Source organism: Malaclemys terrapin, chromosome 19 (genome assembly GCF_027887155.1).
Source record: "Malaclemys terrapin pileata isolate rMalTer1 chromosome 19, rMalTer1.hap1, whole genome shotgun sequence".
NCBI classification, from domain to species: Eukaryota; Metazoa; Chordata; order Testudines; family Emydidae; genus Malaclemys; species Malaclemys terrapin.
The window spans coordinates 16,180,010-16,204,436 of record NC_071523.1 but is presented as its reverse complement, the minus strand read 5'-3'; the positions used below and the strand labels follow the sequence as shown (position 1 = coordinate 16,204,436).

The 24,427-nt window shown below is 45.5% G+C and overlaps 1 protein-coding gene across 1 annotated transcript in view; it reads right to left on the bottom strand.

The window, feature by feature from the left end:
* LOC128826156 (ATPase family AAA domain-containing protein 3-like) overlaps positions 1-24,427 on the bottom strand; it is a 65,876-nt gene that overhangs the window by 11,927 nt on the left and 29,522 nt on the right. The window contains exons 11-15 of the mRNA XM_054009294.1: positions 23,945-24,069; positions 21,072-21,123; positions 19,964-20,034; positions 16,042-16,209; positions 14,081-14,189 (exon numbers count right to left, since the gene is read on the bottom strand). Of these exons, the coding sequence (XP_053865269.1) occupies positions 14,081-14,189; positions 16,042-16,209; positions 19,964-20,034; positions 21,072-21,123; positions 23,945-24,069 (525 nt within the window). The remainder of the gene's footprint in view (positions 1-14,080; positions 14,190-16,041; positions 16,210-19,963; positions 20,035-21,071; positions 21,124-23,944; positions 24,070-24,427) is intronic.

Here is a 24,427-nt window from a genome sequence, read left to right as displayed (position 1 = left end):
AGAATCAGGGGCAATGCTGTTCACACAGTATACGAATACATATTAATGTGAGGTACTGGAGGCTAAGTGACACAGTGGGTTTGTGCACCAGCCTTTCACTTCTGCAAACCCTCATTCACCTTCCTATTGGTACAGGAGCAAACAAAAGTTTGATAATTTTTTATCCTAGTCCCTGGCTGGACGTTCATCCACATCACAGAACCACCACCAGAGTTTGGTATGACTGGTAACCCCCAGACTAGAGGATCATTACTGCAGAGACTAAGAACCCTAGTGATGGACCACGACGCCAGCAAAGGGGGGGGCAGGGTAGTGGTGGTGTGGTTGCAGGCTGTGATCAAGGTATATCAGCAGAGCTGAGGGGTCCCCGGACCCTGTGACACTGGACAAGCAGGAGTCTCGGCAGCTCATGAAGGGATGAGTGCGTGTAGGGATGAAGGAGCGCACACGTATGGAGGAAGAGCGTGGCTTGGTGCAATTTATGGTGCAGTAACACAAACCCTGCATAGCACCCGCCTGCTGTAAGCCAGTAGCTCAAACCCTTCGCTTGTGATCATCTGTTTCACCCAAAGTCAAACGCCTTTTTGACAGCGTTTTAATAGATGTGTTCTCTGCCTGCCTTGCTCCCCGGGATGCTGCTGAGTTGGAGGGGTGGGGGAAATCAGAGGGCTGACAGTGCTGTGTCTGGTTTTTCATGGGTGATTTGATCAGGTTCAACTGGGTGGAAATCAGAATGGAAATCAGATGCAGCATGGCCCGGGCCCGCTTTGAGTAGGCAGAGGACAGATCTCCTGGAACGCAGCAGCAAGCCTGCCATTTCGCTCCTGCAGCATTTGGTGCTCCTGCCAGACACGACGAGTGGTTTTGTTTGGTTTGAGACACATGTAAGGAGGTTTAATGATTACAGACAGCAAGACTGCAAACGACTGCTGGAGAAAAAGCTAATTAAGAAAATAGATACATGAATCTGAGACAAATTAAGTGACAGGCATGTTGCAATTACGCCTGCTCTTTGGGGATTAGCTTAGAGTCACGTCGAGGGCATAATACAAAATAGGCCAAAACAAAAGACAGATGAAATGATCCCATTGAGCATTTTGCTCCGGCATTCATAACTGACAATTTTTACTGGGGCTTTGTGCTATAATCTTCATTGGAATAGGTCAATTTCACTCCTTTTTTTAAAATTTAATAGTCTTTAGGCATATTAGATTTTGGGAGCTGTTGTGATGAGCCCATCTTGAGAAGACTTGGAAGCTTAAATACCTCAAGCCGGAATTGCTTTAAGGCTGCTTCGAGGACTTTTAAGGAGCACCTGGCTCACTGCATCTGCTGTTTACCAGCTTTAAGGCGTAGCTAGGAGTAGAAAACCAGGACTGTAATGATGACACCATCACATTTGCTTTGTTCACAAATTTCCCCTAAGTGTTAGCAGTTAGCACTGTGAACGCAACATTTTTTAGGGAGGAGTGGGGGGGTGGATGGGGGAACTGAGCTATCAATCGCAACCTCTAAAGATTCTGGACCCCCACCATAGTGATCCTGTGGATGCATGAAGCCGCTGGCTGCATTCTAGGTATTACACTGTTGCAGTACCAAGGTGCCTCAGACTGGGGGTTAATGTAAGATTATGTTACACGAGTTTCTGGAGTAAAGCTAATCACAGATGACTAAAATAAAGACTTGCTGGTGTTCAAAAAGATGCTGATCTTTGGGAGTTATTTTCTGACCATAGCCACATTTTTTTTTTTTTTTTTTTTTAAAGGTACAGTAGGTTCCGCATCTCCCCCCTTAACCTTGCATATGCAGCACATTTTGTAACAAAGAATTCAGCGATGAAGGGATTAGTATGAGCAACTGTGCAAGGGTATTATGGGCTGCAATGTCACCTAATACTAGAGGCCTCGCTAAATGGTCTGGCTTAGCGGTGTTTAATTTCTACCACCTTAGGTTGAACCACAAGGGAAAGGGAAATGCAGTCAAGGAACAGACTGTCCACAAAGGGCAGGCAAGAGACAGTTTGGGAGCTGACTTATCTAGATGCAGTGGTTTGGGTTAATTTTATCTGCATGATGGAAACTTGATTACTGTGTCTCAATACAGTACACAAAGCTAAATCCTTCACTTGTGGGAAAGGGCATTATCCCAGCCTCAACTGGCAGTCCACCATAGACTCCTCCTTCAAGGCGGATACAGATCTACTATATTTATACCATCCCAAAAGATCAGCTAGGTTTAGAAGACCTTCTTTTAGTTAAAAACCCACTTAGGGTACAATAAAATAAATAATAAATAATAATAATAATAAGTATCGATATAGTGGTTTTCATCCATGGATCTCAAGTGTTTTATCCAAAGACAGGTTAAGCAAAAACAGAAAAAGCTTAAGTAACTTTCCAATGTACATCAATGGCGGAGCCTGAAATAAACACTTTTGTAAGGCACAACCCTCTGCTATGATAAATTGTGGCATGAAAGCCTTACACACACACACACACACAGTGAGTTGAAAGCTCCTGAAATCAATGCTCATGGGGAAACAAACAAACAAAAAAACGAGCTAGGAATCAAGGAGAAAAAGTTCAGTGCAAGAATCCCAGTCCTTGACACAACTCTGCCAATGCACCATACCCAGACCGCTCTTCTCAAGAGACCTATGTCTGGTCAACTGGGTGGAGATTTCGCGATGTGCACTGGGATGTAACTGAATTAGTGACCCTATCCTTGCCGTGATCGGCATCTTCACCAGTAAACTTGGGGCTTTAACTCATGCCACCATTTATCCAGAGGACTGTTTGGATCACATTTCTCTAAATGCCATGCAGCGTTTGTACCCGAATAGTTTATATCCTGCTTATTTCTCCTCCCCTTGAATCTCAGCAACCCTCCGATTTTCCAAATGCCTTGTATACTGTGAAATCTGCAGATACGAATTTAACTGCTGTCATTTTGCATGACTGCTTGTTTTGTTTCAATAGAGCTATTGCTGGGATGTACATTTTACAGAAGTAATTAGGATAATGGCACTAAGGAAATCAAGGTACTGTACCTTCCCTCCCTTGGTGTGCTAGTTCAAGATCACTTAAAGAATAAATGATGGACGCAGAGGTCATTCCTGGGGATTAATGAAGGCTGGGAGAGTTGACGGCTTCATGAAAAGCTGAGGGCCATTAACTGCAACCATTCATTACAGAAAATGCCTGGTACCAAGCCGCTTCACCTGCGTTAATAAGGTGGATTTTTTTTTAAAAAATCAAGTAAATTAAGAAACCTGTTGCAATGAAAGGTTTGCTGTGTCTCTCCATAACACTATGACTCTCTCCAAGACAGCTCAAAACAAGGGCTCTAAGTCTAGACTTGGGATTTCATTGTAGGTGGGCAGCAGCCCATGTAGCTGCCCTGAGAAAACCAAGTGTGAACAAGGAAACCATTTACTGGGTGAGCGTGCCCTACTTTCAAGCAGAGAGAATGTGGTCTAGTAGATAGAGCACAGGTCTGGGACCCAGAAAACATAGGATCTATCCCCAGCTCTACCACTGCTGTGACCGTCTCTTCCCATCCTTTGTCTCTTTAGATTGTAAATTCCTCAGGAACTGTCTATGTACAGCACCTAGCGCCATGGGGCTCCAATCTCAGCTAGGCACCACTGTAATATACATAAAAACTCACTGGTTGCTGTCCACCAGTTGCCAAATCCCATGTACAGACAAGACTTCGGGACTGACCTTATTAAGCCTCCTGATCAGGAAAGTAACCGCCATAATCCAAACCACTTAAGATTGCTGGATAGGTATCTGCCCTTTCAAATAATAAGCCAACCACTTCTTGTCATCATAGCCAAGGTCTCAGCTTTCGCTGTATTCTGTAACTATGTGAGAGTTGACACACAGCAGGAATGACAAATTTACCCCAGCAAATTGATTTATTGAATCCCAAACAGACAAAAATGAAGTAAGAAGACTGTCAACAGCACTCATGTGCAGTTGCCTCTGAGCCCAAATAATGTGTACAGCAATTCAAGTGGATCAGAAGGTAGCAATGCTATCTGCTGGTTGAAAGGCAGCAGGAACAAGTGGCTCTCAGCAGGGATGAATTGCACATGAACTTTGTAAGTGTCTGTGCAGTTGCTAAAAGGTGGATTCTAAAAGCAATGTGTTGCAGCAGCGTAGAGAAAGTTGACTTTAGACGGTTGCAGCCAGCTTATAGGATTTGGAGCATTAGGATGAATTTTGTATTACCACAGTGCCTAGAAGTCCTAGTCACGGAGCAGGACCCCAATGTGCTAGGTGCTGTACAAATTGTTGTGAACTTGACACTACTGGCTTTCTTCTTTAAAAAGTTTCTGTTTTTTTTGTATAAGTGCTCTCACCAATTACACGGGCAAGACAGGGTAACTATAGCTCTGAACAATTACTACCAGCATAGTGATTGTGTTCATTTTTCCTCATGTAGACACACGTGTGTGGAAGTAAAGAGGTTTCCTTTCTTTAGATTTGGGGATTAGTGGAGGAATGACTTTTAGTGCTCATGAAGAGGCTGAAATACCTGTCAAGACATCAGTATAACATGAGGCTGTGGAAGTGCCCCCCCCCCCCCCCCTTCCAACCAGATGCAATGTTCCAGATACTGCACTTGTGGGTCTCCTCAGCCAGAATGGACACTCGTGCTGAATGATGCCAATTCTGTGTAAGGATTTCTGAAACACGACAGTTCTCCACTAGGATAAGGCTAGCTGCTTCCTGGCTCGTTTGAGTTACATCTCCCAGGTCCAGTGTGGATCTGATACTGTTCTGCATATGAACAGCTCGCTTTCACCTTCTTCCTCTACCTGCACAAACCATGCTTCCAGCAGCTGTTCATAGAAGGAACGCTTTTTTTGGGTTTATCAGTAGAATCATAGAATATCAGGGTTGGAAGGGACTTTAGGAGGTCATCTAGTCCAACCCCCTGCTCAGGGCAGGACCAATCCCCAGTCAGATTTTTGCCCCAGATCCCTAAATGGCCCCCTCAAGGATTGAACTTACAACCCTGGGTTTAGCAGGCCAATGCTCAAACCACTGAGCGATCCCTTCCCCCCAAGTAGAATAGCAAACAGATTTGTCATCTCTTCCCCTAGTACAAACTATTACGGAACCCCCCGCCCCCAATTCCAGTTCAAACCCTCTCCCTTTTCACTGAACACGCAGTTGGCTTATAAAAGTCTTAATAGCCCAGTGCTGCAGCAGCTTTGCAAAACTGAACTCCCAGGGCAAGAAAGTGTTTGCTAGGTGAATAAAATACCATTCACTTCATTATGCGAAGGGCAGGGAAGCACTTCATTATGCGAAGGGCAGAGTTGCTAGGTTCACGAGACGCTTGCAAGACCGTGGTTCAAGTACATCTGAGTTGAGCGCAGGCAGCCCATCTAAAACAATGACCTTGAATTCACTTGGCTGACAGTGGAGAAGAGTGTGTGAAATTCAACTCGAGGCGCTGATTTACTGCCAAGGGGGCAAGGGGAAAGGAGAAGACTATCTGTGGCTGCTATATTTCAGTCTTTAATCTTGTAAAGGAAGCCTGGCTGAGGCATTGCATAAGGCTTCCTAAGAGCACACTACACAGGACTTCATAAAGAGGCCCTGCAACCCTTTTTAACTGAATGACCAACGATAGTACTGATCACTCATTTTTCGGGGAGGGGGGGGGAAATTGAGTGATTTAGAAGTTGCTAGGTATGAAGAAAGCTGCTTGGCAGCTAATGAAGTAATCTCAACACCTGGCTTCCACATCCGATTTATTATTTAGCGCTGTGACTGATCGGAGTTGAAACCAATCGCCGAGAGCGGGCAGTTGTGGTGATGTGGAAGAAAGTGACGGCGTTCTCAATTACGCCTTTCCCGACATGGTTGGCTGAAGATGATCTGAGGCAATATGCAATAAAGAATGCAAGCCGTGCCGCTCTCCAGCCAACAGTGTTACGTCTGCAAAGCATTTTCAGTCTCTCCACCGCTGACTGGTCCATAACCAGGGCTCTATAAACTCTGCAGCGTGAGGGCCCTGGAACTGGCTGCTCAAATCGACCCCTTGCTGCAGAACTGTGCTTCACAATCTCGGCTTTAGTTTAAAAAAAGTATTTCAAGTCCTTGTGGTTTAGGAAGCCAGCCCTAAAAACCAGCGCAAAACTCTAGATATCTTGAAACAACAGTTTGGGGAGGTGTGAACGGCCCTCTTCATATCAATGGGGCTTTCCTTTTGAAGTCTAATGACAACGACTTACCATTGCAGAATTATCCAGCTGATGTGCTGGTCCCACAAACCTGGATCAACTCCCATGCCTTTCTGGGTGCCAAAAATCCCAACCTATCTCCTGCTCAGTTGCCAAACCACTTCTAGCTTACTCTCTGCTTCCACCCCAAACTTCTCAAGTGCAGTTCTGCATTGTCAGTACAAAAGTCTCCAGGAAGATCAAAGAATGCAAGTGCAGGGACAGCAAAAATAAATTGATTTACTATCACAACAGACATGGGATACTGCACTGATAGTATTTATCTTCATACTTAAGGCCTTCAAAATCTCAATACTTCATTCAAACGTAGCTGACACAGGTGCAGCCTGCTGCAGAGTGCTGCAAAACTCAGCGTTCTTGCTACAAAACTTGGGCCTAGTTTGTCATGAAGTACATGAACTGGGCCCTTATCCAAAACTGCCAGCAATCAAGAAAAGAGTCAAACTCTTTGGCAGAATAAACCATGTAATTCCACTACCCCTGTCTCTCAAGTAGACCTATTCTGCTAAGCAAGGCAACAAACCAGATTTGATCTGGTTTTGTAATACTCTGATTTTTAAAACCTTCACTGAGTTGTAACATCATTTAGAACCTCACCTCCTCTTTATGGAGAAGAGAGAGCAGGTGACCCAACTGTCAGAAGATAATCTTTTAAAACTCAAAGCTGCACTTTCCAGTGCTTGACAGGGATGTCCAGAAGAGTTGTGTATATGTCAGAAAACTAACTGTACCCAAGTATGATATGGCTCAATTTTTAACCAATGGTTTCTTGTGACAGAACAATTGATCACCAAAGGGAGTTTCTTTGATTTCATTTGGTCTGCTAACAATGTCTGAGTATTCTGAGGAAAACACACACACTCTCCATGGCTTAAACTCAATCAAAGAAACCACCTTTTGAAGAACATGCCACAAAAGCCAAGAGCTCTTGCCTTGCAATAAGTTCAGTTTAGGTATACAACATTTTGGAGTCTAACAAAGTACACAGACTTTTGATGGAAAGTGTTAAGACACATTTTTAAGTTGACATCACTAACAGTTTAAAATGCATTGGTTTGACCTGTGAATTTCTCGCTAGTCCAATTCATTAATCCGGAAAGAAGCTGTTGCAGGTACAGCATGAAATTCTAACACCTTGTGAAATTATTGCTGAGGCACGTCAGAAAGTAAAGGCAAAAACCCTGCTGACTTGTCTTTTTGTTCAGGATGTAGAATCAGCCATAAGCTTCCACTGACCTGCCCAGCTATCCCACGTATATACGTGCTGAGATTGATTTTCAAAACTGGGTGCACAAGTGCCAGTTACAATTACTGCATTTGCCTTCACAAATTGGGTATCTGGGCATGAAGATGGACAGCAGCTGTGCATGTGAATATGCAATTTATACGTACAATTGTAGGAATTGTGAGCGCCGCTCTAAACATGCAATTATGCTCACTTCTGAAAAATCAGGCTCCCCATGTCCACCACTGAGCTCATTAACATGAAGCCATAACACACAGAGTTACACATTCCAGCTAATTTCTACGGAACACACTGCTGAAAGGAAAGTTAATTCGATGTTTGACTTTTGAGTTGAACTACCAGATGTTTCCTGGTAGCAGCCATAACATACAACAATATCATGGGGAACATGTCTTCTGGAAGCTTCCCACAGTGGAATTGCAGAAGAGCTCTGCTATGGAGAAGATGCTTCATTTGATATTTTAAAAGATTAAGGAGTGGAACAGAGTAAGTAGCATCCCGGACAGAGAGCAGAGTATGTAATTGCTCTGATCGCCACAGAACAAAAGGTAGGGCTTGAGAACATGTAGATTTCTGCAACTGTAGGACCCAGGAGATTGGGAAGGTGATATGGGGACAGAGAGATGAGACACATAAGGCTAACACCATTAAGATTAGTTATGTTTGCATGGATTAATTAGGAGCCAAGCATTACCACATTTCAAGGAGAAAAAGGGAAACTTTGTACACACTTTATTTCTTCATGGCAATGTGAAATTGTAACAGCAGCCAACTATTGACAAATTAACCTAGTACACCACTGGTTTTCAGCTCCCAAAGTGATCCAATCAGCCAGCTTTGGGAACTCCCTTTTATGGGGGATTTCCAAAGAGAATGGAAAATGACATAGGACCAGTGAAGCTAGAGCTAATAGCTTGTAACAGTCAGCTATGTGCCCAAATCCAGGCGCTGGGGGCAGGTTTGGGAGACAAAATAGCTTAAATTCGAATGGCAGCATCAGGTCGATCAGCAGGCTCCACACTCCAATCTTATTAAGTAAATTGCCAGTTTACTGCAAATTGTTATTCACTCAGTAGAAATGATCACGCAGCCATTTCTGTACAAAGTCATTTTTGGTAATTTGCGATGGAGTGAGTCGATGCTAATGGACTCCCATGTTTACAGGGAGAAGGGTGTTATCCCTTTCAAGTGCAACAACAGCCCCATCTTGCAGCTTTGCTGGTCTCCCCAGCAGCAGGAAGGGGGCAGGTGTGGGATTCTGCAGCACATGGTGCGAGTGTGAGAGGGCTCACCTCTGTGCGAGCAGTACAGGGGACAGGGCAGCGCAGCAGAGATCAAAATGCAAAAACGTAAACCGCTGCCATTGGGAAGGAGAACGCTCCAAGTTATGTCATCCACTAGCTATTCTATAAAAAGAAGAACAGGAGTACTTGTGGCACCTTAGAGACTAACAAATTTATATATATATATATATGCTCTAATAAATTTGTTAGTCTCTAAGGTGCCACAAGTACTCCTGTTCTTCTCTTTGCGGATACAGACTAACACGGCTGCTACTCTGAAACCTAGCTATTCTATAGGTTCTCTTGCGGCCTCCCAAACTCCTGGGCATCTGATCATACCTGAAACCTTTATGTTTGACCCAATGCTCTGTGGTACCCTTTTGTTCACATACAATACACTCCTCTGAATTTCCATCATTAACACCACAATATAACTTGGGTAGGGGAGTCTAGCAACCCTGCGTAATCCCTACATTCAGTTCTGCTCCTGAGAGCTGTCTGTACGAATTATTTCCAAAGGCGCGAGGCTGAAGAGCTGCATTGAGGGTTAAATAAAAGTCAGCTGGACCGACTGGTGTAACATTGAAGCGATGTAGATTTACATCGGACTGGCTCATTCCGCATCTAGCTTATTTCCTTTTAAAATAAAACCCATAAGACGAAGTTGTGAAGAGGGAAGGAGGTGTTAATTTCAGCTGCTGTTTTGCCAAGCTATTAGAAAAGTAATTTTGAGACATGCACTTTTGCAGGCAGACTGCCTTAGCTGTGAATTTCAGCAATTCTGAGCCGCGGTTAATATATTGGGAAGAATAAGCTCCTGATATACTACCAGCTTGTGGAGGCAGAGAATTCAGGGAAGATTTCCCAGGAGATGGTCAAAAGTCCATCAGGCTGAGCACAGGTTTGATCTCTGCCTCCAAGCTACAGAGAAGCGGGAAAAGTCAGTATGAGGATTGCTGGATACAGACTGAGTAAAAGGACGGAATGAAGGGTTAAGTGAGAGAAGAGATTTATTCCCTGACTCCCAAGATTAGGTTTCATACCCGATTCCTCAAGTAGAATAGTAAATACTTACATCTTATACAGCGTTTTTCCATCAGTAGGTCTCAAAGGACTTCACAATGGAGGTTGGGATCATTATCTCCACTTCACAGATGGCAAAACAGACAGAGAAGTGAAGTGACTTGCCGCAGGGCACCCAGCAGGCCAGCTGCAGAGCGGGAAACAGAACCCAAGTCTTCTGAGCCCCCGTCCTGTGCTCTGGCCACTAGGCCACAAATCCTAAACCTCTAGCGGAACAGTTTAGCCAACAGGACTGCACTGTGCATGAAGTTAGAGAGGAAGACCCTGGGAGTTACAAGACCTGGGCAGATCACTGTCTCTGTGCCTCAGTCCCCACCCCCATGATGAGCACAATACTTGTCTCATTTGCGCATGCTATTACTCAAGTTGTGGCTGCAAATACAGCAATTGTGTACAGATTAGACATGCAATGATACACTTGAAGGCTAAAAATTTGGACTGGAAAGTATAAAAAACCTAAACCTCTCCTTGTAGGTGTTATTATAAAATTGGGTTGGCCCTATTACAAGAGTGAGCACAGGCTCACAACACCTTTATTGGAAACAGTGACCCTTTGACTAATTTCTCTAACCGAAATTAGAGGATCTCCCCTTGCCGTACAATTAAAATGGTTTTCAAGTCCACCACATTTTATTCCTAAAGAGCTGTCAGCAAACAACTGCTCTTTCAGGTTAATTTCAAGGTAAATGCCCTTCAAACTGACAGGAAGATAGATCAGGCGATCGTGAGCTTATCTCAGTATACAACTCAATCAACACACCTCTAGATTCTTCTTACATGGAAAGGAATGCAAATGCCCCACTAGAAAATAAAAATTAACTTTTACTTGTATTCCAGCACTAAAAGAAATAAGGCAATTTTATAACAGCTCAGCGCTTTCATTTTCATCTGTGTCCTGAGACACATGGATAATAAAATGATTTATAGTCTGCTCTAACATCTTTTAAGAATAATTTTGTACCAAGATTTCCCATTAATTTGAAATACCGTTAGAAATTAAATCCCACGTGTTTCATGCAAAACAGACAAATAGTCTATTTGGAAACAATTTCGCTTAAATATTTATTACATTTCCTTTCCTTCTGTTTTAAATATGCAGGAAGGACAGGAATACGTAGGTGTAACTTGTTTTTATTTTCCCTGATGCTTATTCTCAATCCAAAATCATAATCTTTCATTGATTTCCCAATTTGCACACTATGCAATACCAGAAGATTAGGACTTCAGCACAAGAAGATATTCTTACATGAAAGCAGAATCTTTGCTCTTAAGGATGTCTTTAGCAACAGAAAAAAAAATACAGAACATAAAAGCTATATAAATGGCATTATTTCTGGTATATATTAATTTCCACCAGGCCATAAGTGTGCATTTGCTTTAAAGATGCATAAAATGTACCCATAACCCCAGGACCTTACAATCTAAGTGAACAACTATTCACGTGGCATTAGCAGGCAAGAACAGAACATAAGAATGGCCACAGTGGGTCAGATCAAAGGTCCATCTAGCCCAGTATCCTGTCTTCTGACAGCGGACAATGCCAGGTGCCCCAGAGAGAATGAACAGAACAGGGAATCATCAAGTGATCCATCCTCGGTCTCCCATTCCCAGCTTCTGGCAAACAGAGGCTAGGGAAGCCATCTCTGCCCATTGTGGCTACTAGCCACTGATGAACCCTATCCTGCATGAACTTATCTAGTTCTTTTTTGAACTACGTGTAACTTTCAGAGAAGTTGTATAACACTTCTTTAGTAACTTTAAATCTGTACATGGCATATTGACTATGAAAAGGCCAAACTCTGCTCTCAGGCATAACATTGTAAAACCTGAGTTCTCCACCGAGGTGTAAATCCATCATGACTTCAGTTACTGTGCAGAATTTAGCTAGAGGAGTCTGTTCAATCTTCTACACTTCAGTGTATCTAACCAATCCGGAGGCGTCACAGGCTTCTTATCAACAGTAACAGCCACAGCAATACAGATCGTCAGCAAGAGACCAATGCTACAGAGGAAAATACCCAGTTCCAATCTCTATTCCAGCAGCTCAGTAACATGTATTTACGCAGAAATCAGCAGGTATGTATTTTGCGTTCTGCTTTGGGGCACCTGCTGTAAAAAAGCAACAGACGGTCTGCTCTGACTTCTGTAATTTACACCCAACAGAAGGTCAGGGGAGCTGCTTATGTGCAACAAGCTCTATGCCACCACCCCGGCATATGCCACTGTGGCTGCTGAAGAATTAAGTTTTAATGAAAAAAGCAATTCTGCAAGGCCTCCTTTCATGACTGCAAAGCAAGAAGAGGGAATCGAGCTGAAGCCAAATCACTGTGGGGCTGTTCTTTTCATCAGCCACAGATGTAATCCATGTCATAGCTCTGATGGAGGGAAAGGGGAGCAGGTAATGTGGCTGGCGTGTGGGCTTTGTGTGGGTCTGTATTCTAAGTGTGTCTCAGGACCAGTTCTGGTTCCAGGCTAAAAAGTGCTCTGAAGAAGGTAAGAGGAGGAGTTTTATTCCAGACTAAATGAACAGGCCACCATAATACAAAGAGCTCTCACCAGAGTACCAAGCAATCTAGCACTAACACATGACATAGTACTTGGGTCTCAAATACCCCTCCTTCCGGAAACACTGATCAAGACTCGACCTTCCAGCCCACATCCACAGGGAGCACCGATGAAAAATGCATCCACAGTGCCTCACCACAAGACCAAGCGCTCCTACGCATCCTATGGGATGCCATGTCAGGCTCCCAACGTTCCCGCTTGACTGAAGCGGAGAGAAATGTTAGATAACCCTCAGCTGTAAGCTTGGCGCGTGGGAGAGCATAGCCACATCATACGAGACCACTTCAGAGTGCACCATCTTTCTGTCATTACTTTGGGTGGATCCCCAGACCCCATAAGCGGAGCTGACCAGGAAAGCAGTGCTCTGTTGGATGCCGGGAAGCACCCCTGGGGTCTGAGGGAGGGGCCACAATCCACAAAGCACTTTGCTGTCCGTTTTCTGTAGCTCACAAAGGCAGCGAAGCTACTTTTCACATGTCAAAAATCCAGACACACGCCCAGCCCCTACTACCTGGACCCTCCCACCCCGAGGCCAGAATGTCAGAACAAGCCACCATCACTTGCCCGATAGCTGCTTATGAACTAGGTATTTTCAAATTTTTAACAATGACTTAGAAATCCACTAGCAGAGACCAAAGCTGTCTCCCCAGCACCTGTCTTTCCAATCTGTTCAATATGCTTCTTGTACGACACCCCAGATCCTGGATAACCATCAGCCCTCTGTACAGCATCTCAACGATCTCGTACGTGGGCTCTAAGCTGCCTGGATACCGCAGTATTTGCTTTGCTTTCGGAACAGCCACCAAACATTAGGAGGATACGTTTCAGAGTAGCAGCCGTGTTAGTCTGTATCCGCAAAAAGAAGAACAGGAGTACTTGTGGCACCTTAGAGACTAACAAATTTATTAGAGCATAAGCTTTTGTGGACTACAGCCCAGTTTTCTGACTCTGCCTGCTCTGTCTTGGGTACCTGTTTCCTGACTGCTGTAAGGGGTGTAATTCCAGTGAAGTCTCTGCATCTGCTTCCACCAGGTCTGAATCTGGCCCCTCAATATTTGGCCCATTGGTCATCCCTGACAAACTTCTTCACCCATCTCTATTGAGACCAGTGTCTGGCCAGACCTGCATCTTCGGGCCCTGACTCTGCTCTGTATGGAGGGCCGCCTGGAGATCTGCCCTTTTTTCCCTTGCTTTTGCAAGTGCGAACAAGACTAGGCACTGCTCCTCTCAGCTCATGCATCATTTATCATCATGCTCTGGTAGGCTTCCTTACTGAGCCAGTTTTCTCCAAGTCAGGTATTGATAAACCAATTGCAGGACACCCAGAACACAGCAAGAGGGGTTAAAATGTCACAGGGAAATGCAAAAGCTGACAGGCTGTTGAGGTGGGAATGGCTTATTGTAAGTGTCCCTTCTGCTACGGCTGTGCAGTGTGCTGGGTACTGGCTGACTGATGCCATCCACCCCAGAGCTGGCTGCATTTCAGCCATGCTGTCTGAGTGTAGTTTGTGACGTTCTATGTGAAAGGCAGGATTTGAGATTTCACTAGCGCAAATGTAAAGCTGCCGTCAGCTGATTGCTCGAGCATGGAGTTGGGTTGAGCCACCCAAGAATGCCAGTCTTCAACTTCTAGCTTACCTGCCACGCCACGGCGAGTTGGGAGATCTCTCGGCCAGACATGCCCTCTGTCAACTTGGCAATCTCAGAACACTTTTTCCCGTAGTCAAACTCGGCCAGCTTTAGACGCCTAAAGGTCAGAAGCACAAGGATTAGCTTCCATGCAGTAACATCAGGAGAAAAATAAAAATAAAAATGGAGGATGGGATTTTGAAAAGTGCTCTTGCGTCCATTTAAGTCAATGGAAACAGAGACAGGCCAGTGCATGAATGCATGCCTGTTGGTGCTTGTGTCCCCAAAAAGGGGAGACACTCACTGTCACCGGGATCAGGAATAGCACATGGACTAATGCTAGCCACAGCCCTCTGTGGTGGGCTCCCAAAGGCAATGTGAGACTTCTGGCCTGATTTAGACCCTGCCGAGAAGGTTAATTAGGCCACGGGCATCCTGAACTGAGGGAGTGGAGTCCGGCAAAGGGGCCAGGAACTGGCTGAAAATAACGGAGAGGTGGCTGCTGCACTGGTCAACAATCAATACTTGAGCAATTTTATCTCCCGGCAGCAGCTCTATTTTGGAAATTAGGAAACAAAGGCTCAAACTGGCCCCCCAGTGAACTCTTGATTGTCACAGCTGGTCATCAGCTCTTCTCTCATTAATTAGCGTTTCCCCTCTTGCTGGCAAAATTTCCACTTCTCTTCATGAGGTCTAAGCCAAATGTTCCAGCATTTCATAAGCAATAAGAAAAAAGGGGGATTTGCCGTGAGGCTGAATCTCTAGCCCATTTGTGGGCTGGGTGCCGGAAGGACAAAAGACAGCTCAATACAAAGTGCGCAGAGGACTGGGAATCAAGAGACCTGGGTTCTACCCCCAGCTCTGCCACTGGCATCCTGTGTGATTGACTGTCTCCAAGCCCCAGTTTACCCCAGTCCGTAGCATGCTGACTCCCACCCCCATGACTGCCGTAAGAAGGGCGAAGAGGGGAGATTCTCAGAGGAGCCGCTAGGAATAAGACATTGTGTAACTATGAATCAGACGCTGAACGAGAAGTGTTCTGGAAGCAAGTTATATTCTAGGAGCAATGCGTGCAAACTGCAATATGGGTATTTCACAAGAGGGAGTCTGTGGCTCACTATTCCCCCTGCAACTCTCAGAGTGGATAAAGACACAAACCCCACAGTTTAATGAATTATAAATGTTTGGCTAGCAAACGAAGACTGGAATCAACTTCTTAAGATAGCAGAGAGCACACTCGAAATAAGTCAATGCCTAGGAAATATTTCTTCTGCCTTCACTTTGCCCCATTTCCCCCTTCTCTAATTATCTCCTGATTGTAGTCACTAACAAGAGATGCTTATTCTGGGAGGAAAATAGGGAGAAGAACTCTGACAGACTGGGATATGCCCCAAGCCCACCAAAACTTGAAGTTACGTCTTCTCGGCCTGATTTTAACATGCATTGCACTGTGTGTCACTAAAAGCAAGTGATACTGCCTTAAAATGAACCCAACAGGAGTGAGACTTGGGATGCCAAAGACAAAGTATCCGTTATTATCATAGCACTTATATGTCCTAGTCATGGACCTCATTGTGCAAGGTGCTGTATAAACAAAACAAAACGATGGTCCCTGTCCCAAGGACCTTACAACCTAAGTCTAAGACAAGACACAACAGATGGCTACAGACAGACAGACAGTGGAGTACAAGGAAATGAGGCAATACTGGTCAGCATTTTCCCCAGTGGTGTTGCACACCAGCAGCCTAATCACGGTCACCAGGGTATGTTACCTGTCCCTTACCCCAAGCCTACTGGTCATTACGCAGCACAAACACTACTGAAGCCCAGAGGAATCCACCTTCAGACCAATAGGCAAAATTGGCTGGGAAGAGGGCTTTGGTCTCCAGTGATGATTATCAAGGAAGAGCTTTTCTATGACAAGGACAAAACCTTCAATGACCCCACTGCTCTGAGGATAGGATACTTACTGTTTCCCCTCTGTGGCAGGCTTCAAGACGTGCTTATCAAAATACATCCTCACAAGACGCTCCCGCTCTTGTAACTGTGGTAGGTCAAAGTTCACCATTTCATCGATTCGGTCGTTGATGGCCCAGTCAAACTGCTCGGGCTGGTTGCTTGCTAAAACAAGCATAAACCTGGACGGGGGGGAGGGGAGGGAGAGAGGGGGGAGTAAGGAAGAGACAGGGTGTGAGATCAGTGAGAAAGACACCCATGGATGCAGATCCAATACGATGACTCATGACTGCTATGGCCCAGAGATCTACACACCATACAGAGCCTACGTGCGGTAATCTTTCTTCCTCAAGCTCCCCAAGCCCATCTTCTCCCACTACCTAATGTTCCAGGGAAGGTCTACTCGCAATGCAGAAAGTGGTATTGGCATTGCTACCACAGTGACGGACGCGGGCTGGAAAGAGGCTTGTCGCATCAGTGCGGAAGCAGCTGGCTGGAGCATGAGCCCCCCCCAAGACCACCACCAATATCACCTGTACGAGCCAAAGCAAGAGACAGGCCCAGGTCTGGCAAGGGGACAGATTTCATCACACCTGAAAGCTCTTACCCTCTAGCAGCAGTCTGGTGGCTTAAATGAAACAAGCTGGGGTGGGAGGGGCGCAGCCTCAGTCCAGTTCCTAGTGCGCGCATGTCCACCCCACAAAAAGCCCTTGCTGGCCCTTTCAGTGGAATCCCCAAGGACTGAACAGAGCCATATTGGTGGTAGGCGCGCCCCCTTGCACGAGGGGAGTGACACTGGGAATGGCACACAAGGGAGGCTTGCATTGCTGGGGCTGCACGCGTTTTGTGGCAGGAGGATTTGAGTCTCTAGGGCTCAGAAGCCAGCAGTTTGCAGGCACACTAATTCCTTTTAAAAGATGGAAACATTTAACAGCAGGGAGACTGCAAGTGGCAGGGAAATTGCTTTTGATTTAAAGCTGGGTAATGCTAGACGGTGTTTCCTTCATTGCGAACATCCTGTGAGAGCCCAGCCTTTCCAGCGCACCTAAGGGAAGCAGGTGTCCAAGAATGGGCAGGCTGACCTGACCTGACCCTCCTCTTGCCCCAGCACACTGGACGCTGCTCCAGCAACCTACCCCGCTCTTGCCCTCTCCCTCCCTTTCTGGTCGCTTCCCAATTTGCATTTTGAAAACGGAGCGGCTGCTTTTTCGCTTTGTGATGATGCGCTCTCCCCATGCCAATTTCGCTTTAGTGCATTAATTGATGCTACTGGCTTAATGGTGCAGTATAATTTGAAATGGGCTTTTTACAGCAGCTATTGGAATATTGACCCTCTTGCCGCTTGTTGAAATCCAGGCCTGCTGGGGGCCATGTTCTTCACATTTATTTGCAAAGATAACGTCTCTGGCCCAAAAGTCGCATTGGCATTCCCCTGAGCCATGGTGGAAGCACAGCTGGGCCTTCCTAGACAAAGGTCTTTCCTTGGCGAGGGGGAAGATTATGTGAGACAGCTCGAGAGAAGGGAGTGGAGGAAGTCGCTTGGAGATGTTAGTAACAGGTACCCAACATTGAGATTTCCCAATACGTCCTTTGGGGAAGCTAAGATCGGCTACATAAAACCTAGCACTCATTGAAGGCAGTTCCTGCTAAGTAACAGAACCCCTCAGGGTCCCACTGACACTGGTGTATTTACATGGGCTACTAGAGTTACCTAACAAAATCCCCATATATCGCTGGCAGGGAGGACTTCTCTAAAAAAGCTGCAATGAGAATCTCTGAAAATTAAGCAGTGCACAAAATCAACAGGAGATGTTCGCTTTCCTAGAATGGTTCACTGCAGGAGTCATGGGCGAATTAAGTACTCATCAAAATGAGGAGCTGGCCATTTGGATTGGAGCATGGGACCAGCAAGCACTGGAAGAAGCTTCTCCAGAGCTCTGCCCAATGCACCTCAAAAAGGGAGCTAGAGCAAGGGGTTGGTATGAACCATTTCCCGCCTGCCGCTGGATCGCAGTGTGATTGTGACTCGGACGCCAGGCTTCAGTTTATCCTTGGAATCGTGAGCCATAAGGTTTGCAAAGCGCTTCACTCCTTGGGAGGAAAGATAGGAAATAACTTCGATAAATCTTGAGCTGCAACACACTCTATTAATCCTGAGTCCCGGGGCTTCTTCTGGCAGAGCTCCCTTGCTGAGCTCAATTGCTTTGGCAGGGCATAGGGTAAAAGACAGTTCTGTTAAGTGACCTGATGGCTAGATTTTATCAGTTGTCACCCTTTAAATCTTTGCAGGTTTGCTTTAAAACAACATTACACCCACTCAGTATGTGCAGTGTTCATTCTACTGCCATACCTCTGGGAAATCCTGAGGTAGCCCTGGTTAATTCTTATGATTAGTTGTGCTTAAATTCTTTGCGTTGCTAGAGCTTTTCAAAGTGCTTCAGAAAAAGAGGACAAGAATCATTAACCCCATTTACAGCTGGGGAAACCGAGGCACAGGAATTGTCCAAGACCAAAGAGAGCCAGGAACAGAACCCAGCTTTCATGTTTTGTGCTTCAGTGCCCTATGCAGTGGGCCACATTCCCACCCTTCTAAGGCAACTGAAAAGTTTAAGGGTGACCAACGTACATAAACAATAAACTTGGCAGACTATAGCTCCCATCGTTGCGAATGAGAGTCCTGGGGGTGCCTCTGGGAGAAAAACTCCAGCTAGTGTCCTGAACCAATCACACAGCGTTACCATAACAATGTGCACTTCGTTATCTATGTCCTTCATTACGTTTTAATCACTGGGCATCTGACTTCCCCGCACTCAGAAAGGAGATGGCGATTTTTGACTTGGCTCCTTTATAAAAGGAGAAATTTAATCATCAAGCAGACTTGGCAAAGAACCAAGTAAAAAAATTACTTTAAAGGGGGAAAAAATCATTTTCATGTGACCATGATGATCACAGGGAAATGATTCCCATTAAGCTAAGCGGTGCTCTCCGGGCAGGAAATGCTGACTACACAGAAACTGGGCACAAGATGAATGACAGCCAAGACAATTCATATGCACACGTATTTGACAAGAACACCAAACAATAATATGCGTTTGTGGACGTACCTGACAGGCTCTTAGAGAACAGCTTTGGGTTTCCTAAGTGTATTTACAGTGGAGAGTACAAATATACTGAATCCACTAGACAGCTTGCTCAGAAGTGAGAACAGGGCCAGCTTTAGGCACACGAGAGAGATGCTCACCCCTCGGGCACATGGTCAGAGGGGGCACTAGAACAGTGCAAGAGCTGCAGGTCAAACAGGCACCAGGGAGTCCTGTTAAAGGGGTTCAAACACACACCTGAATGCAAGCCTACCACCTTCTTTAGTGACCCGGACGTCCATGAATCCAGATTGGACTGGTTTAGCAGAAATGCTAACTGCCCAAGAAGGGGAAAGTCTGTGCTTCTGCTTCCTTCAAGGTGATCTATAGACCCATATACTGCCCTTACCCGTTTCAGTGAAGGCTGCGCAGTGCACCTCAAGTGCTAAAACAGAACCCTAGGTAGTATCTGCATGGATAAGGACTGCTCAGTCTCTTGTACCGTTTATTACAACGAGGTCTGTACAGGCTCCCTTCAACCACTTCCTGGGGCACTCAAAGAGCCTCCAAGTTTGAAAAACTGGAGTCTCCACTCATGCACTACATTTACAAGCTTCTTTTCTGTCTCCAAGGAAAGAGAAGCAGGTGACTGAATTTTTATGTTATTTTTAAGATGCAGTAAGTCACTCAGTTTGCTCGGCATAGATTTTTGTAACTCTTGATGGAGGAGATCAAAGGTCTAACTTCCAATGACCATCTCAACTTGTATACCCTGGCACCAGGCAATAATGCTAGAGAGACTTCTGCCTGCTTTTACTGAACAGGAGTTATTGCACTACAGAGACTGGGTTCTTACTTGTTGCTGTGCTGTCCCGTCCTGTGCAGAAATGCATTCAATGTCGCTCTTAGGTCTTCACTGATTTTCTCCTGCAAAGATACATTTCAGAGGAGGGTCACTGGTGGTCAAGGATGGGCCGCAACCTTTGCAAATATGAATGGTGATTTTTCTGTTATCGTAGTGCTTAGAGGCCCTGCAAGAAATCAGGGCCCCTTATGCTAGGCACTGTGCACATACAGTGAGTGCCTGCCCTGAAGAGCTTACAGTCTACCTATTCAAGACAGAGTGGGAAGGGAAAAACACAGATGTGAAGTGACTTGCTCAAGGTTACCAAGCAGACCAGTGGCAAAGCCAGGAATAGAACCCAAGTCTCCTGGCTCCCAATACAGTGCTCTATCCACTGGACCATGCTGCCTTTGGCTGAATAATATGTCAAAGGGAAGCTTTCACTTTCTATCTAGGTACTTGAAAGGAAGGAAACAAAAAGCTGCAATGAGAAAAGGATTCCCTTGCATATGTATTAATATAATTTCTCCAGGGCTGGATGTGAAAACTCTTTAAACAGATCACTTGGATTCTGAGTGCTGGGCCTACAGGCAAGATGAGATTTGCCTTCCACGCACAGCACGGGGAATTGTTCTTAAACAGGCAAAAAGGAATTTGTGGCTTTTTTTGGCGCAGCTTTGTTAGTGCTATGGAAAACAACTCGGCTCTGACAAGAGTCCAAGTCAGCCACTTGCTAGGGTAAAACACACCCGCAGGGGCACAGCAGTGAAATGTGGGACCATGTTTCCGCTGCCTCCTGTCATTTTAATTCCTCATTTTCTCTCCTACCACCCAGCCACCTGCAAGCTGTCCAACACACAGCTCACGCTACCCACCTCCCACTGCTCGATGGAGGAAGGAACAAATTCCCAAGTCAATCTTGAGCAATGTTTGCCCCACACAGCTGCAAGAGGGTAATTTCTTCTCTCCAAGTCTCTTAATGATGTAAGCAGTAGGGCACCTGCCAGTTTTAATCATTTTTGCCTGTCGAGGCTAACTAGTCGGGTTAATCGAGAAAGCTGCTGGCTGAGTGACCGACCCCTGCCACACACAGATGGGGATTGCAGGGAAAAGCACTTACTGTTGCCCTCTTCCGTAGGAATGCATCTGCTTCATCTACAAACAGCAAGAGACTGTGAAGGGAAAAAAACAAAACAAGTAGAGACACAGGGAGACAGATACAGCAAGGGAAGAAGGCAAATGATCTAGAGCACCCTAACTGGCTTAGGGCTCCTCTTTCCCCAGACCTAATCATCAGAGGTGTCTAAGCTGAAGCTCCACCAGTGTATATGGGGAGGGGCTGTTGGCGGGGTCCCCTAGCTTTAGAATTTGTCCCCCATTGCTCAGAAATAGTCTGAATTGGAGAACTTTCAGGGCACATTGCAAAGCTTATCTTTTTCTCTCCAGATGTTTGAAAACAGGAGGGTGTGGGGAACAGCTGGTGGGGGTTCGAGTCGCATGGTTTAGTGGGAGTGGATAATCCTAAATTGTAAAGCTGCACTTGAGTGATGTTCAAGTAATTAAGTAGGGTAGGTGCTCTTTTAGCATCTGTACATTAAGTAAATGCACAGCTCAGGGCACTAGGCAGAAACCCAAGAACACAGCAGGCCCCGGTGACAGTATATTCCATATAAAAATTCCATGGCTACGGCTGCTATTTTACCAATGTGACTTTCGGGTCACAGCCACGGAATAAAAATTTCCCCCACTAACTAGTGGTATTTTCCCCATCTCCCTTCTTTATTAATTTTTTTGAACATACAGCTGGAAATAATGGTTTTATTATTTATTCATTCCTCCAGGTAAAGCCAATGAATAATTCAGAAAAATAAATGCCTTGGTAACCCAAGATTTCTGATCCCCACAGGAGACGCAGGATAAAGAGAGGAGGCCAATGTATTATGTTCTCATCTATCCAACACAACCGATATTGCTTCCTTTCAAGTGATCCAAGTGCCTTTTTGGAAAAAAACAAAACAAAACCTTTTACCCAACTCCAGCTTCCCCGGAAATCGTCTCAGCTGCTCTTTCCCATCAGAACAGTTTCTTAAGAGTTGCCTCTGCCCCTGTCTCCAAATACTGGCAGCTTAGCGGAGGCAACAGCTAAACTACAACTCTGAAAGGCAACGTATGTCACCTGATGGAAGCTGTTTAAAAGCTTGTGAGAGCTGCTCCAAGAACATGCACGGATACATCTCCGGAACCTTTCCATTTACTATTTCTGGGGTGCAGCCTTGAGGTAGATCAAGTGTGCAAGTTCAAATTCCAGACCAACTAGTGCTATGAAATGTGGTGTTCTGACAGGGAGTCTAGAGGTGGAAACCTCATCTCTCCTCTCCCCTTGACACCCCCGCCCCCTTTCCAGAACAGTAGCTGCCTACTGACAGTAGGAAAAATGATCCAAACCTACAGAAAGCAGCCTGAGGTTCCTCCAGCCCTCTCTCAGATGGCCAGTTTTCCAGCACACTGTATGCAGTGGAATAACTTGACATCTATGCCAGTCTATTTTCTTAAAAACTGTATGCCTTCTGCCTTCCAGCTCCTCAAAATGGAGGCTGCAAACTCTTCCAAAGGAAGTTTATTTTGCAAGCTTTAAATAGCAACTTTTAGGGGCAAATTAAAACATTTTGGTGATGAACGCACCAGAGTATCAATATGGACACTGCAAGAGAATGTCTGTCTGAACCAATAACAGGGCACATAAATCACCCATTAGCCCTCTCCATACATCCTGCAAAGTAGCATAGGAGCAAAACGAGATGGCTCCCAGCCCTCTATTAGATTTTAATATGCCTGGGAGGGGACAAGGGTGCACATAGAAGAGTGGTATCAGCTTCATGCCGTCCTGCAGCTCGCATGAAGCAATTCACATCACCACAAATAGCTTAGCTAAGTCCTCTCTCAAGACTCAAGGGGGGGATTTAATCTGAATGAAAGAACCACTCCAGAGTGTTTGTTTTAAAGGGGTCTTGAAAAGGCAGAGTGTGTTTGTGCTTTGCTTCTTGATGAATGTCAATGTGTTTGAATGGATTGTTACAAACATCAAGAATAGAATACCCTGGTTTTGCTGGAAGCTCATTGGAGAACTAACCAGACAAGCAGGAGGATCATGACACCACAACAGCCTGAAACCTGAGCAACAGGAAAGGGGGGGTGGGGAGGGGCATTATTAGACAGGTTCTTTAAAACCTGGTCATGTCTCAATTTTTGTTAACATTTATTTAAATTCCAACCACTGACGCTCTTAGGAGAAAAGCTCTCCGGGCTTTACCACTCCCACCTCTTCAACTGGGAAATGAGAGAGCTGCCATTCCAGTTCTCCGTTCCTCTATGAAAACACCCAGCTAGGACCAGGGGAGGCAAGTGCTGACAACCCTGAGACGTCTCAGGTAAAGAGCAAGCAGAACATTCTTTTTCCATGAGTGGGGGGCCAGGAGGGGAAGAACTTTTTCAGCCCTTTATACATCATTAAGCAGCCGAAAAGGGCACCCCATTGCAGGTCAGTATTAAAAGGTATGATATGGGATGGCTAACGCAACACCTGTTCCATTACAGTTTCTGCCCGGAAGCATCTGTGGGTACATCTCCAGGGCAATCACAGGGTGTGACTGCAGCTCAAGTAGACGTATCTGAGCTAGCTTTAATCTAAACAGCTCAGGTCCTGGAGCAGCACAGGCTAGCCCCATGAGGAATTACCCACGGTCCTGGGCAGGCTTGTACAGCGCTCACTGAAGCTCCTGCTGCCTCAGCTTTACTGGCCTAGGATCCAAGCTAGCTAGATTAAAGCTTGCTCGGGTATGTCCATTCAAGTTGCAATCACACCTTGTGACTGAAGTACAGACATACCCTATGATTCACAAATGCCTGGTCATTACGTGCTCCCATTCCACTAGGTCCCCCATGCAAGGTAAAGGATCTATGCAAAGCTCAGATGCCAGAGGAACTCCTACTTACCCTCTCTTACTTGTGTTAGCCCAGTCAAAGACTTTGTGCATGGCAGTAACTCCTTCCCGCCCCATGGGGGCGACATCGCCACCTGTCATGATGGCATAATCCATGCCTGAATGCATGGCTAATTTCTGGAAAATAAAGAGGGAAGAGAAAAGAGTGAGAGTGGTGATTAAGATGTTCTCATTCACTATTCAAGAGCACAGAGCATGAGGTGGCAAGAGGGTGTTAAATTACTGACATTCTATGGCTTGGGATATGTCAGAGCCTCTCCACCTCATTTGCCCATCTGTAAAATCCTCAGAATACCGCCCCCTCACCTGGTTGAGAGTATTAATGTTGCGAATTACTGTGCTGATGAAAAATGAAAGTACAAGTTGTATTAAACCACGCTCTCAACTCACAGAGGGGCACATTAGCGTATTTTAAGGGGAAGGAAGACTGGATAACCTTGCAGGCAGACTCAGGACATCCAGATTCACAAATTTT